Genomic DNA, 16,717 nt, shown 5'->3' with positions numbered 1-16,717 from the left:
CTATCTTCCCTATTCTATTACCAGTACTAACAAGAATTACAGTGATTAAAGAAAAATTTTTAGCACATATGATTGATGAAAGAAACTTATTTAGTGCATATTATTTGCCAGGTACTGTACTAAAAACTTTATATATGTTAACTAATTTAATTAATTAAATAACTATCTGTATACAAATTTTCATCAAATACTTCCTCCTCTTGATTCTGAAGCCTGAGAAAGCCCACGAACTATCTACCAAATGGGCAGGAGCTATCTACCAAATGTAATTTCTTTGTCTAGTTCAGTGTTATCCAATAGAAAGGTAATATAAGCCACATGTAATTTAAAAATGTTTAGTAGTCACATTTCAAAAAGGAAAAATAAGTGGCCAAATATTATCACTTAAACACATAATCAAAATTAAATGTTAATATTTTCTATTTTTTCATACTGTCTTCAAAATCCACAGTATATTTTAGGGTGTATTTTCCACTTACAGTGCAACTAGTTCTGTCTACTGCATTTCTAGTATTCAGTGGACAAATATTTAGTTAATTATCCTTAGAATCTCAAACTAACAGAAGATCAGATTTGGAAGATTTGACATTGTTCTTGTCAGGAGTCATGAGAAAACTGAGGTTCAGAGAGAAGTGCTATTTCCTGCAAAGTGAAATGAGCCCTAGACTTACAACAAAACTCAATTCATATCCAAGCTACTGAGTGACCTTAGAGGCTACACCTCACTGAACTTAGTGTCCCCACCTGTTAATGGAGGATAATAACCTTTACAAGATTGTTCTGAGGTTCAAATGAGAACATGGATCTATATGTGTGAGGGCCTAATATAACACCTACCACAACCAGTGAACTCACAAAGCTAGCTAGCAGCAGTGCTGGGTATATCAGGCTAAGTCCAATCACGAGATATAAAACACTACAAACAATTAACATATAAGAAAACTCTATATGGTACACTAAGGCTAAGGAAAAGTACTCAAATAAGGACAAATTTTAATGGGGTTCAGACCTCACTTGAAAAGGAGTAATTTGGCAGGGTGTGGTAGCTCATGCCTGTAATTCTAACACTTTGGGAGGCCAAGGCAGGAGGATTGCTTGAGCTCAGGCATTCAAGACCAGTCTGGGCAACATGGTGAAACCCCATCTCTACAGAAATTACAAAAAAAAAAAAAAAAAAAATTAGCCAGGCGTGGTGGTATGTGCCTGTAGTCCCAGCAACTTGAGAGGCTGAGGTGAGAGGATCACCTGAGCCCAGAGAGGTCGAGGCTGAAGTGAGTCATGATTATACCACTGCACCTCAGCATGGTTGACAGAGTGAGACCCACCCTGTCTCCCAAAAAAAGAAAAGAAAAGAAGAAATTTAACACACTGGATAGCAGAATGTGTGCTGATTTGGCCCGGTGGTTCACAGTCACTGTGTAAGCAGGAGGCAACTCCCCAGAGTACAAAAAAGCGGGCCAACAGTGACCAGTGGAGAAGGTATAAAGAGAAGGTGGGAAAACTGAGTTGCAGGTGAGCTCAGCGGGGCCAGCCTGGTTTGGTGGGAACCCCCTAGGGTGCAAGGTCAATGGATGAGGGCCCTGCAGAGCGGGTAATAGCTCCATGATAACTCTTCACCAGCAAGCGGGCCATGTAGGGTAGGGGGTCTACAGAGGGAAGCTGAAGGACTGCATGGTCATGAAGCCTTCAAGGAAATTGAGGCACCATGTGCCTGGGTGGGTGGCTGGGTCAGAGTTCCATCAGCTGTCCTCCCTGCCCCTGCCCCGCCCCCGCCTCAGCTGGAAACCTGAAGAGATCCCCCTCCTCCTGCAACGTCCCTCCAGCTCCCTCTACTGAGAAAGTTTAAGGCGTGCTCACTATAAAGGAAAGATGCTTAAAGAAAATCTGTCCATTATTACAGAGCAGGTATTGAGAGGCTTGGAACTGATGGGCAATAAATTGATAACATACGGGGTAGACTATAAGTTACATTTTGACGATTGGAATTCTACATAGTTTATTGGAGACATGACTCACACTAAGTTGGTCTTCTTTGTAGATATGCAGGCTGGCCTTACTGGTAAAGGATTATGAAAAAAGATAGATACATATTTAAACTTTCTGAGACTCACATTCTTCATTGAGACAATGGATATTAAAAATCCCACCTCACAGGTTTGCTGTGAGAATTAAGGAAAAAAGCATGTGTAAAACCCTCAGTGCAGGCATGGGCCATAGAAGTACAGTCATGCACCACAAAATAATGTTTTAGTAAACAATGAACCGCATATACAATGAAAGTCCTGTAAGATTATAATACAGTATTTTTACTGTATGTTTTATATGTTTAGATAAACAAATACTTACCATTGGGTTATAACTGCCTATACTATTCAGTACAGTTAACACCAGTACAAGTTTGTAGCCTAGGAGCAATAGGCTATACCATATAGCCCAGTTGTGTATTAGGCTACACCATTGAGGTTTGTGTTAAACACACTCCTGTGAAGTTCACACAACCACGAAAACATGTAATGATGCATTTCTCAGAACAACATTAAGCAACGCATGACTGCACATAATACAAATTCATTTCCATTTGCTCAGATAATATGAGGGCAACCATGGTAGCATATCCTTACTTTCCTAGTGTTATTCTTATAAAGGAATGAAAGTAAATCAAATTATTTCACAAGTGGTTATTTTTATCCTCAGTTGTAAGTTTAAATATACTTCTATCCTTCAATTATATCCTCTCCCAACTAAGTATTGATGTTAATGAGGCTCCAGTGAAACAAGTAGAATCCAGTATTGCTGGGCTATCAGGGGAACTCACTTTGCTTGAACACCAGTCATTTCTAACAATGCCCATGTAAATCTGATGATAGCAGGTAGTGGGAGCTCAACCACTACTTTGCTCTTTCTTCTCAAAATTTGCTACTTTCATGGCCAGGCATGGAGGCTCATGCCTGTAATACCAGCACTTTGGGAAGGTGAGTTGGCAAGATAGTGTCTTTTAAAAAAAGAAAAACTTACTGTTTTCAAATTCTTGATCCAAACTGATTGTCATGATATTCCAAATAATATCTACTGGTTGGTATGCTCTTAGTCCTAAAAAAACCTAGATGCTTGGATAAGATGCTGTATTTTAGCCCTGGCAGAAGAAACAACCTCTGCTACATGGTGGATATACATTGAGAGCTCATGAAACAGACCTACACCTAGATGAAAAGATTAAAAATGAAAATCATTCACATCCCTTTAACAGGCATTGGAGAATCAGAGATCCATAGGATGGTCAAGCTGAAAAGAATGTGAAATTATCTGGCACACAGCATTATCCAATGGAAGTTTGCACAATGATGGAAATGTATTTTATCTGCACTGTCAAACACAGTAGCTACTAGACACAAGTGACAGCTGAGCACTTGAAATTTGGCTAGAAAGAATGAGGAGCTGAGTTGTTAATTTATTTAAATAGATAGTAGTTACCATAATAGACAGCAAAGACCTAGACAGCATAGCTTAATGCAAAGAGTATGGAATGTAAAGCTAAAAAGACCTTTAGGTCTAAATCCAGGCCACTATCACTTACTAGCCACATCAGTCTGCTCTTGCACTGCTATAAAGAAATACATGAGACCGGGTAATTTATAAAGAAAAGAGATTTAATGGGCTCACAGTTCTGCATGCTGTACAGGAAGTATAGCAGCTTCTCCTTTGGTGAAGTCTCAGGAAACAAAATCATGGCAGAAGGTGAAAGGAAAGCAGGTACATCTTACATGGCCAGAGCAGGAGTAAGAGGTGAGGGAGTTGCTACATACTTTCAAACAACCAGATCTGATGAGAACTCACCACTAGGAGAACAGCATTGAGGGGATGGTCCTCAACCATTCATGAAGGATCCGCCCCCATGATGTAATCACCTCCCACCGGGCCCCACCTCCAACACTGGGAATTACAACTGAACATGAGATTTAGATGGGGACACAGATCCAAACTATATCACTAGTTATATAACTTTAGTCATGTTATTTATCTTGTCCAAGGCTCAGTTACCTCATTTGTGAAATGGGGAAAATGCCAGAAGCACACAAGGTCCTTGTGATTAAAGAATGAACGTAAAGCCCCTAGCCTAGTGCTCAACATAGCAGGCAGTTGATAAATGATAGCTAGTTTTCCAGGCAAAACAACAAAAACACCAAAAGGAGAAGCAACTTATGCACAGATACAGAGTCTGTTGGCCACAAAGTCAGAGGCCAATTCTAGATTTTCTTACTTTCTTTCATGATCACTTTTCTCATAGAAACTAATCACCCACCCCTCCGATCCCCTTTGTCACGTTAGTTGAGGCTACTATAACAGAATGCCATAGACAGGGTGACATAAACAACAAACATTTATTTTGCACAGTTTAGGAGGCTGACTAGGCCAAGAGCAAAGCACCAGCAGGTTGGTGCATATCTTTGTAAAGTGAAGAGTAGTAGCCCATACAACTATTTGATTGCTATTAAAAAAAAAAAAATCTTATACATATACAGAAAATGTACCTTGGTGAAGCCTATTTGTTCCTTCCGGAAATTTTCCAAGGGTTTAATCAGCAAATCACTAGCATTGTGTACCTAGACAAAAAGGAAAAACAAACAAAATAATTTCTAGGTTAACAAGGTTCAAATACAAGATTCCTTGTTACTATGACATTTTCATTTATATACCATCCTGCAAAATGTTAAATGGTTTGCTGATTTGTTGGGGTTTATTATTGTTTGTTTCTATATTGTTTCTGAAAATCGAATGCATTGAGAAGAAGTGGGAGAAAGAATAAGAGGGGCATTTCTCTGTAACTTTAATGATAGTCTGATCTGAGTTTTTAATCGATAAATATCTGAAGTGATGTCCAGCAGAAGACAGAGGAGACCTGAAGGACAGGTGAAAAAGAGAAGAGAAAGAGAATGGCAAATACAAGAAAAGGACAATTGCAGCAAGTGCAAATCATTTCATCAGAGGCAAATGAGTGTGCAGTGATAGCATTAGGATAAAACATTTACAGTCCTGCCTGTGCCATAAAACCAGAAAATTTCCTTCAGAATGTGGAATGCATTACAGCATCACAGAAAACACTAGACTAGGTCTTCAAATCACCTAAATATGAATGCTCAGAAGCTAATAGGAATGGCCTGTTCAGGGACTATTAATATTGGCATTAATAAATATGTTCTGGAGATATAAAAACATCAAAATCAAAGAAGACCCCTTGTTCTTTGGGCAGGTAAAGGTATACAAAGCTTTTTCTTCATATAAATCTCTTATGAGATTGTGTATGTCCAAGGCAACAAGTGGGGTTTGTGCCTCCGTGGTGAGAGTTAGAATCACTAAAATGGAAGACCTTAGAGAAGGCATCTAAAGGGCTGCATTTTGGGAATCATTGCATTAATTTTTATTAATTAGCTACAAGACAGAAAACTAAAAGACAAGTTTCCTTGCCATATAAGACCTAAGTGTCAGTAAGACAAGATATATCTTCCTAACAAAAATAGACAACAGGAAAAAGTCAGTTTTGACAAGATCTGACTTCTCCAATCTAAGAAGCAATTTTTAACCTACCACCCCAAAAGTGTGGAAAGTTGTGGGGCATTAGTGCATGGGTTATACGTGTCTTTCAGGTAATTTGGGCCTCTTGTTTTGTGTGCAGGTATGATTCAAGGTTCAACTAAATGGGCAAACTCCTAAAATGTCACTGCTAGCCTTTGTATGAGAACAACCTGGTGAACCCTGACATTCTGATCTACTGCAGCTCCTAATGCTACCATCCAGGACAGACAGCACCCAGCAAAAAAATATATAAAACTAGGCAAGAAAAAAAAATGTTTTCCTTGAGAACAGTCATTCTCTATGTCTCCTGATCACCAGTGCTTTTATAGCTGGCTTTCTAAAACTTGTTTGCTACAAGCCTAGACTTAAAAAATCATGTAACCCTTCCCAAAGTTTGCTGATTTTTACAAAAACAAATCTCTTGCCTACTAACACTTCCAGACCCTGTCTGATTCTCATCACATCTCTTCTCTTCTACTGGATCTATGAAACCCCATTGAGTCCTAATCGTACTATAACCTACCTCCCAGTACAACCCTTAACATTCTCTTTTCATCTCTGAGTGTGCTCATTAGCCAAAGGCAGTAAAGTCTATAAATTCCACCCTGCAAGAGCCCCTAGTAAAGACTTCTCTTTCTATGAGGTCTGACTCATAGAAAGATTCGTTTTGGTTGCTTAGGAAATCAAAGATTCACTAACAATTATGGTATCAAAAAAAATTACACCAAAGTCTCTCCTTAATTGAAAGTAAAACTTCTTCTACTAAAAATATCCACAAATTAAGTCATTGGTGTCATAGGCCCAGTACAGAAAGTCCATTTTTCTCCTTTAGTATTGTGGAAGCCTTAAAACATGGCCACAAACTCTGACATACCTTCCATTGAGAGGTGAGGTCTGTATTCCCTCTACCTTGAATGTGAGTGGGCTTGTTAATATTTTGAACAAATAGAGCACTCCAGAAGTAACACTCTGTGACATTTGAAGCTAGGTCATAAAAGGCCAGGACCAGTTCTCTCCCAGTTCTCTTGGAATACTCCCACTAGGAGCCTTGAGACAGTATATGAGAAGTTTAATTACCCTGAGATTACCAAACAGAAGAGGCCAAATTCTAGTCAATGTCTCATACCAGCTGAAACTGCCCTTCCTGCCATCCCCAGTGGAAGGTGCCAAACATTAGGAAAACCATTTTGGACCTTCCGTATCAACTAATCTGCCAGATAAATGCCATCATTTGGAGCAGAAGAATCGCCCAGCTGACCCGTCTGAATGCCTAACCCACAAAATAATTACAAATAATTAGTTTAAGTTTAAGCCAGTAATCTGCAACCTTTTTGGCACCAGGCACCAGAATCATGGAAGACAATTTTTCCATGGACCCAGGGTAGGGGGAGGTGGAGATGGTTTCAGGATGAAACTGTTCAACCTCAGATCATCAAGCATTAGACTGTCATACAGAGCATGCAACCTAGATCCTGCATGCACAGTTCACAATAGGGTTTGCTCCTATGAGAATCTAATGGGGCTACTGATCTGATAGCAGGCAGAGCTCAAGCAGTAATGCTCCCTATCCTGCTGCTCACCTCCTGCTGTGTGGCCAGGTTCCTAATAGGCCATAGACTGGTGCCCCACAGCCTAGGGGTGGGGGACCCTGGTTTCAGCCACTAATATTAGAAAAAGGTATGAAGCAATAGATAATTAGAAAGACAATTTGCAGTTTAAAAAATGCAATACGGGCCGGGTGCAGTGGCTCACACCTGTAATCCTAGCACTTTGGGAAGCTGAGGCGGATGAATCACCTGAGGTCAGGGTTTCAAGACCAGCCTGGTCAAAATGGTGAAACCCCGTCTCTACTACAAATACAAAAAACTAGCCGGGCGAGGTGGCACATGCCTGTAATCCCAGCTACTTGGGAGGCTGAGGCAGGAGAATCACCTGAACCCAGGAGGCGGAGGTTGCAGTGAGCCAAGACTGCGTCACTGCTCTCCAGTCTGGGTGACAGAGTGAGACTCAGTCTCATTCATAAATAAATAAATAAATAAATAAATAAATAAATAAATGTAATACCTAAGAAGTGGCCAACTGGGAAACATTGAAGAAGTTTGCCTTTAAATAAGAAGTGAACATACTACTTTCTAAAGCCTGTATGGAGCTGGGCCCTTGCATATTCAGGAACCCCCAGGATGGCAGAGTTGCTGGCTTTTCATGCCCCAAAGGGGATTGTCCTGCATAAGCAAGTGTGTCAGCAACTTCTCACACAGGGTCCACAAGGCCACTGACTTTTAGATTTTTGATCCCAGTTCAGTCTAGAAAAATAGTCCATGGTTTACTAGAATTGCAGTACATCATTTTCCCTTAATCACTTTGGCAATACTGCTCCCAGTCTCCTACAGCACAAACAGATACTCTGAATCTTTTCCTTTCTATGACACTCATTGGTAATTATATTATTTTCTTGTCAGAATAGAGACTTAGGAATGTAGAAAAAAGTCACATTGAGGATTTCCTCTTTTTTCTTTCTCATTCTATTTTATTCTGAAACCCCTTAGAACTCGAGCAATGACCCCCTTTAAGTAAACTTGGCCTTTAATCTCTTCTCTAATCACTGCATTCATTGTGTGAGCTCACTGGGGACAAAAACTCCCACCTGCTATCTCAGGTAGAATCTTCACCATAAGGAGTGACATCCTAAACTCATTAGTGAATTTCTATCATCAGAATCCTATTGAATAAAGGCCAAAGTAACACTGAACAAGGTGTTGAGCAGAATAGAGATGATACTCAGTCCAGTATTGCAGGATTGTTCAGGAATCTTTGATGGTAAATGAAATATCAAAAGAAAGCACTGGGCTGGGCACAGTGGCTTGCGCCTGTAATCTCAGCACTTTGGGAGGCCAAGGCGGGTGGATCAGCTGAGGCCAGGAGTTCGAGGCCAGCCTGGCCAACATGGCAAAACCCCATCTCTACTAAAAATACAAAAATTAGCTGGGCATGGTGGTGGGTGCCTATAGTCCCAGCTACTCAGGAGGCTGAGGCAGGAGAATCACTTGAACACAAGAGGCAGAGGTTGCAGTGAGCCGAGATCACGCCACTGCACTCCAGCCTGGGCAACAGAGGGAGACTCTGTCTCAAAAAATAAAAAATAAAAACATTTTTAAAAAGAGAGAGCATTAAAGACAGGTTGAAATATCATGGGGGCCTCTTTAGGTGACTTTTGGCAGTCTTCAAAAACAGACCTTGCACATTGCCAACAGAGGCCTCTTTGGAGTCAGAAAAGAATCTAGGCAAGCTTCATAATCATATAAGAAGTGTGCAATTCAGACTTTTCGAGGCCCTCCCCCCGCCCTTTTTTTTTTCTTGGCAGGGCCTTACTCGCCCAGGCTGTAGTACAGTGGCATGATCATGACTCACTGCAGACTTGACCTCCTCAGGTTCAGGAGATCCCCCCACCTCAGCCTCCCGAGTAGCTGAGACTACAGGTGCATGATAACGCCCGGCTAATTTTTGTATTTTTAGTAGAGACAGGGTTTCACCATGTTGGTCAGGCTGCTTTTGAACTCCTGGCCTCAAGCGATCTGCCTGCCTCAGCCTCCCAAAGAGCTAGGATTACAAGCATGAGCCACTGCACCCAGCCCCAAGAGGATACTTTTGAGAACATCACAGGGATGCCCTTCCTCACTTCTTCCCTTCATAATTTCTTCTCCAATTTATATTCATTTATGGAGATGACCAGACACAGACAATTTCCATGCTTGAGGGCTGTGAACTTTCTTCCTGTTATTCTAAAGCTTATTTTGGACTCTTCTTTTACAAAGGATAAAATGCAATATAAGACCCACTAAATTATCCAGATTGGGGTAGAGGGGTCCTTTTGCTACAAAGCCAGGAAATGGAAAAGTTATAATCAAGCAATGAATTCCTGGCATGGGGTGAAAGCACTCATTAAGCCTAACCATCTCAGCATTCCTGGAATTAAGTGGGAAATAGGGAGCAAACACTCAATATATGATTGAAAAGTTGTTGGGACAAAAGGGCACAACATAATTAAAGACAGAAGAAAATGAGTCAGTCATGTGGCAAAGTACCAGCAGGAAGGGTGAGAAAAACAACATCTCAAAAGATGAATACTACTTCAATATGTGAGGGCTTTGTTATTGGGTAAATAAAAGAGATGGAGAAACAACTAGGGCTAAAGCGAAGTACAGCTGAGCTTTCTAATGCTATCTGAATGAAATGGGGGCAAATGCCTTTGAAAACAACATGGGCAGCAGTCCACAAACTCTGTGGGCAGAGAAGAACATTTAGTAGAGTGTGTATTAGCAAGGGGGCCATCTAAGAGGCTCCAGGGAAACCACACATATTGGTCTCTTCTTAGTACATTTAAAAGCAAATATTTTAAACTAAGAAAATTCCCAAGTCATATTTCCACAAGCAGAATCTTGTGAGTAACTAAAGATAACTAAAAACCATGCTTACATAATCAGTATTTTCCCCTTATAAAACACTTCCATGTTTACTATATTATTTGGAGAACTTTAAACAACCATAAGAGATGGGGATTATTTTCCTCACTCTACAAATAAGAAAAAGGAGCCCAGAAAAATGAAGTAATTAATCTGAAGTCAACAAGTTAGTGACAGAGCCAGAATTAGAGCCTTAATTCTCTAATTCCCCTACCTCCAAGTCCTGCCTTCAATCCTACTTCTCTAGGAGTCTAGATTCTATGAGCAGTATTTTGAGAAGGCAGTACCACACTGTTGAAAGGAGAGAGGTTTTATAGGTAAATGAGTTCTGGCTGTTGGAATAAATAGCTTTAACAAAACTGAGAAGCCCACAAAAAGTCATCTGATGGAGAAAGGTAAAGTAGACCACTTTGATATCCTCTACAGAATTCTCATCTTACCATCATGCCCGTAATAAAAATGAATATTGATCAACATATACATTTCAACATTTAAGTCCCCAATAAGTCTGTGGTGGGGACAAGGACCAGTATTTCCAATAATTTTCTGCTGCTGCTGCTCATGGTGGTACTGCTGCTCTAAGGACCACACAAAAAGGTTATTTTTAGGCTGTTAAAATAATTAGACTTCATAAAAATGAAACCCTTAAGTACAAATCTAGCAAAATACGTAGAAGATCTATATAAGGAAACTATAAAACTCTGATGAAAGAAATCAAAAACGATGTAACTAAATGGAGAGATAACCCATGTTCACATTTAGGAAAAGTCAATATTTTTAAGATATCAGTTTTTCCCTGGTATCTTAAAAGCAAATCCTAATCAAAATAAAAAAGATATCTCTAGGATCTTAAAAGCAATCCCACTCAAAATCCCAGCAAGTTATTTTGTGGATATGAACAAACTGATTCTTAAGCTTATACCTGACTTCAATGGTTTTTACTACAATGCAATTCCTACCATGCTAAAGTTATGAAGATAGTGTGGTGTTGGTGAAAGAACAGATAAATAGATCAATGGAACAGAAATAGAGAGCCCAGATACAGACCCATATAAATATAGTCAAGTGATCTTTGATAAAGGACAAAAAGTAATTCAAGGAGAAAGAATAGTATTTTCAAAAAATAATGTTGGAGCAACTGGATATCCACATGCAAAACAGTGAATCTAGACACAGACCTTATATCCTTCATAAAAATTAATTCAAAATGAATCATTGACCTAAATGTAAAACAAAAAGCTATAAAATTCCAAAAAGATAACATAGGAGAAAATCTGGGTGACCTTGGATTTGGAAAAGACTTTTTAGATATAACACCAAAAGCATGATCCATTAAAGCAAAAATGTATAAGTTGGACTTCATTAAAATAAAAAACCTATGCAATGCAAAAGATACTGTTGAGAAAATAAAAAGACAAGCCACAGATGGGGAGAAAATCCTTGCAAATGCCTATTGGATAAACGTCTGGCATCTAAAATATACAAAGAACTCTTAAAACTTAACAAAAGAAAATCAATTTAAAAATAGGCAAAAGAACTGAACAAATACCTCACCAGAGAGGATATACCGATGGCAGTTAACCATATGGAAAGATGCTCTGCATAATATGTGATTAGGGAGTTGCAAATTACAACAGCAATGAGATATGACTACACACCCGTGAGAATGGCTAAAATCCAGAACACTGACAACAGCAAATGCTGGTAAGAACATGGAGTTGGCGAGGACATGGAGCAACAGGAACTCTGATTCATTGCTGGTTATGCACAGCTATTTTGGAAGTTGGTTGGGCAATTTTTTACAAAATTAAACATACTCTGACAATTTACACTCCAGCAATTACACTCCTTATTATTTAACTAAATCAATTGGAAATTTGTATCAACACAAACACCTACATACAACTGTTTATAATAGTTTTCCTTGTAATTGCCAAAATTACCAAGATGTCCCTCAGTAGGTGAATGGATAAACTGTGGTAACTCATACAATGGGATATTATTTAATGATAAAAATAAATGACAGGAAAATAAAATGCATATTGCTAAGTCAAATATGCCAATCTGAAATGGCTACATACTGTTTGATATCAACTATAAACATTCTGGAAAAGGCAAAACACAATTAAAAAAAGATCAGTAGTTGTCAGGGTTTCAGGACTGGAGGAGGAAGAGAAGGATGAATAGATTGAACAAAAGAAATGTTCACGGTCATGAATCTATTCTGTATGGTGGCACTGTAATGGTGGATACATGTCATTATATATTTGTCAAATCCATAAAATGTACAATATCAAAAGTAAATCCTAATGTAAACTATGAACTTTAGCTAATAATATTGTTTCAATATTGGCTCATCAATTATAACAAATGTATCACATTCACGATGTTTAATAATAGAGAAAACTGAATGGGAGAGAGAAAGGTGGTATATGAGTTCTCTCTGTATTTTCTACTGATTTTCTCTATAAAAGTAAAACTACTCTACAAATTGAAGATTAACAAATGGATAATTTGGCTAAAAACACTAAAGACCTCAATTTCTGTCAACATGTTTAAAGGCCCAGTTTAATATCCACTGAAATTCTTTTTCACTGAAATGAATACAGATGGGATTTGCACATTAATTTCGCTCTATCTAATGCCAAACTCTCAGGGTGGAAGCTTGAGACATAATAACCAGATCTATTACCTAACTATTTTTACAGCACCAAGAAGCTATCTGACAGAAATCAAAATAGTATAGGATCAATCCAAGCATAAAGGACAGGAAAAATCCCCTATATCACCCATGAACTCAGCTTCAGTGACAGAGTTAATGACTTACCATCATCATCCTCTCATTTTCTACCTCGTTGAGCAATTCAGCAAATTCCTTGAAGGATTCAGCTGGAAGGAGAGAATCAAATGTAAAACAAATTAATCATGGTGCTTGATAGACAAAGGGACAGAGATCTGTGTAACAGCAAGTAGGGACCAGTGCCCTATGCCCACATGGCCACTAGAGGAAGGTGTCAAATCGGAGGACAAAAGCAGGTGTTCAGTACCTATCGAATGTTTCTTTTCTTTTCTGTTTTATCAACCCCCATATACTTTAATATTTTATTTAATCCTTACAGCCACTCAGGAGTAGCTAGAATTTCTCTTATTTCATAGACAAGCAAAGATTAGAAAAGAGGCAAGGGGTTTGCTGTGTAATGAATGGCATCTATAGAACCCTGAAATGAGTTTGGATCCCTGTTCCACTACTGACCAACCAGAGAGTATTGCTGTAAAAACTAAATTGGATGGTAAATGTAGGGTCAATACAAAGTAAATAATAAATACTACCCTTTCCACCCTCCCAAACTTTCTACTCTTCTAGTGCCAATTGTGCCACTTACTGGCAGGATGACTGGGCAAATCACTTCCCTTCTCAGAAATTTTGATGTCTTTATAAACAAAAAAAAAGGTAAGTTAAGCTAAACAGTCTTTAGTGCCTCTTCAGATTCCTCAACTTCTCTCCAGAAGCAGGAAATATATTCTGAACTGGCATCTGAATGAAAGCCTGGAAAAACAAATTTGTCCACACTACCATTTTTAATCAAAAATTGAGTTTCCTCCTTTAAAGAACTGAATAAGTCCAGCATTCCTGGTGTCAAGGAAATGAATTTCGGGGTCAACACAGCATGCAAGGCAATGACATTTCTTTCTTCTTCTGAGGATTAAGTTGCTGCAAATACCCAGGGAGATCACCTTTGCAAACACTAAATTCATTCAGAGCTCAACTGTAGCATAGAAAAGATATACACCACACTCAGAAAGAGTAAATAGGAAAAAATGGAAATATTTGTTGACCTTCTGTCCCCAAATACTTTATGCTAAGAAAACTGTCAGAGAGATTTTTTCAACTGGCATTTTTCCAGACACGATCAGTTTACCTCTAAAGGAAATGTGACAAATATCATATTCAAACATTTAAAGGAAAAGACTAATTTTATGGACATTAAATGTGCCAAGCCTTCTGCTTCAGGGTTTAATTGTGACGATACCTTTATTAGGTGCTTATTATTATCACTGAATTGATATCACCATATAATATAGTTTGGGTATCTATCTCCTCTAAATCTCAGGTTGAAATTTAATCCCCAATGTTGGAGGTGAGGCCTGGTCCGAGGTGTTTGGGTCATGGGGTTGGATCCCTCATGAACAGATTGGTGCAGTCCTCCTGGTAATGAATGACTTCTCCTTGTATTACCTCCCACCCCCAGATCTGATGGTGCAAAACAGCCTGATATCTTCTCCAGTCTCTCTTGCTCCATCTCTGGCCATGTGACACACCGATTCCTTTTCTTCTTCTGCCACCACTGGAAGCTTCCTGAGGTGCTCACCAGAAGCAGATGCTGATGCCATGCTTCCTATATAGCCTGCAGAACCATGAGCCAAATAAACCTCTCTTCTTCATAAATCACCTGGCCTTGGGTATTCCTTTATGGTGGCACAAACAGACTGAGACATAATAAAATGCACCATTTAAAGTGTACAATTCAGTGGCTTTTAGTATATTCACAAAGTTTTGCAACTATCACCACTGTATAATTGCAGAACATTTTAATCACCCCCAAAAGAAACCTAAACCCTATTAGCATTACACCCCATTACCACTTCCTCCCAACACCCAGACAACCACTAATCTAGTTTCTATTTCCATGAACTTGCCTACTCTAGACATTTCACATAAATGGAAACACATGTGACCTCTGAATCTTGTTTATGCAACCATGAACATTTGTGAACAAGTTTTATGTGGATGTATGCACATATGAAAAGTTGGCCCTCCATGTATGTGAATTTCATATCCCACAAATACTGTATTTTTCTATCCAAATCAAAGAGAAAAAGTCTGCATGTAACTGGACCTCTGCGTTTTGAACCCATATTGTTTAAGGGTCAACTATATTTAGTATTTCTTTATAATCAGTTTTATTTCTCTAGGATTAGTAATAATATCCCCTATTTCATTCCTGATTTTAGTAATTCAAGTAGTCTCATGGTCAGTCTAGCTAAGGGTTTATCAATTTTGTTTACCTTTATGAAGAACAGATGTTTGGTTTCAACGATTGTCTTGTTATTTTGACAAGGCTGCCTTATTATTGTAGTCTTTTACTGTTCTCCATTTCATTTATTTCCTCTTTAGTCTTTATTATTTCTTTGCTTATGTTTCTTTAGTTTGCTCTTATTTTTCCAGTGTCTTAGGTTGGAAAGTTTGGTTATTGATTTGATATCTTTGTTCCTTTTTAACATAGGAATTTGAAGCTACAAATTTCCTTCCAAACACTGTTTTAGCAGCATCCCATAAGATTTAGTATGTTGTGACTATTTTCATTCATTTCTATTCTTTCATTTTTCTCTTATTTTTTACAAGATTATCTCTTTGTTATTTTCTTTCATTAGACTATCATATGTTTAGGCATGTATCTCAAAGTTTAACTTGTTGGATGTGCATATTCATGTTTTTCACCAAATTTGCCAATTTCTTGGCCATTATTTCTTTAAATATTCTTTCTTTCCCGTCTCTCTTCTTCTGAAGTTCTCATTCTGTATACGCTCTTATGCTTGATGATACCCCACAGGTATCTGAGGTTCTGTTCATTTTTCTCAATTATTATTCTTTATTTCCCTCAGATTGAATGATGTCAATTCACTTGTGTTTAAATTTGCTGATCATTTATTCTCCCAGTACAAATATGATGCTGAACCCCCAGTAGTAAGTTTTTCATTTCAGTTATTATACTGCAACTTTCAACTGCAAGTTTCAGTTGATTCCTTTTAAAAAATCCATCTCTTTATTGATATTGTCTATTTTGTGAGACACTGTTCTCATTCATTTCTTAAGTTCTTTAGACATGGTCTCATTTATTAATTTAAATATATTTAAATAGGTAATGAAACTCTTTGTCTAGGAAATCTAATATAAGGGCTTCCTCGGGGACAGGTTCTATTAATTGCTTTTTTTCCCTTGTTCAAGGGTCATATTTTACTATTTCTTTGCATGTTTCATAATTTTTTAAAAGTTAACATTCTAACTAGTGTGACAACTTTGGAAATCAGAACTCCTCTTTCCCCAGAGCTTGTTGTTCTTGTGGTTGCTGGCTGTTTATTGGCTTCATGGACTCATTCTATAGTCTGTATTCTTTGTCATACGAAACCACTAAAGTCTCTGATCAGTAAGCTTACTGGTCAACAAGTGATTGGACAGAGATTTCTTTAAACGGTTTGAACAAATATCCCCAAGCCTTTGCTGAAGGGCTCTCTGTGTATTGTGGGGTGTACCTTCAATATTCAGCCAGACAGTTTGCAACTGTGCCTTAGCCTTCACTCCTCCTTGCAAAGAGCTGAAGGTCAGCCAGAAGTGGGAGACTAGAGATGTCTCAAGTCTTTCTTCTAGACAGGTACAAACGCTGGGTATGTACAAAGCCCCTCTCACATGCATGACCTCCTAGATTTCCAGGAATACCTCACAGCTCTTTAAAGCTCTCCAAGGATAACTCATTCTCTATTTTGTCCTGTTTGGTTTGTTGTTCAGTTTCTTGTTTGCTACTTTATTCTTTTTGTTGCCTGTGGAAACTGTAGTACTAAACAACTGCCACTGATTGTTTTCAGAAAATGCCCTAGGGGCCAGGTGGGGTGGCTCACACCTGTAATCC

The 16,717-nt window shown here is 38.5% G+C and overlaps 1 protein-coding gene across 3 annotated transcripts in view; it reads right to left on the bottom strand.

The window, feature by feature from the left end:
• The window catches only part of LOC105476688 (oligophrenin 1), a 368,226-nt gene that overhangs the window by 212,356 nt on the left and 139,153 nt on the right, over nucleotides 1-16,717 (bottom strand). For all 3 annotated transcript variants that reach the window (XM_011732840.3, XM_011732841.3, XM_011732839.3), the window contains exons 4-5: nucleotides 12,859-12,920; nucleotides 4,530-4,601 (exon numbers count right to left, since the gene is read on the bottom strand). In XM_011732840.3, coding sequence (XP_011731142.1) covers nucleotides 4,530-4,601; nucleotides 12,859-12,920 — 134 coding nt within the window. The remainder of the gene's footprint in view (nucleotides 1-4,529; nucleotides 4,602-12,858; nucleotides 12,921-16,717) is intronic.

Source organism: Macaca nemestrina, chromosome X (genome assembly GCF_043159975.1).
Source record: "Macaca nemestrina isolate mMacNem1 chromosome X, mMacNem.hap1, whole genome shotgun sequence".
Lineage (NCBI taxonomy): Eukaryota > Metazoa > Chordata > Mammalia > Primates > Cercopithecidae > Macaca > Macaca nemestrina.
This window is presented reverse-complemented; position numbering and strand designations above follow the sequence as displayed.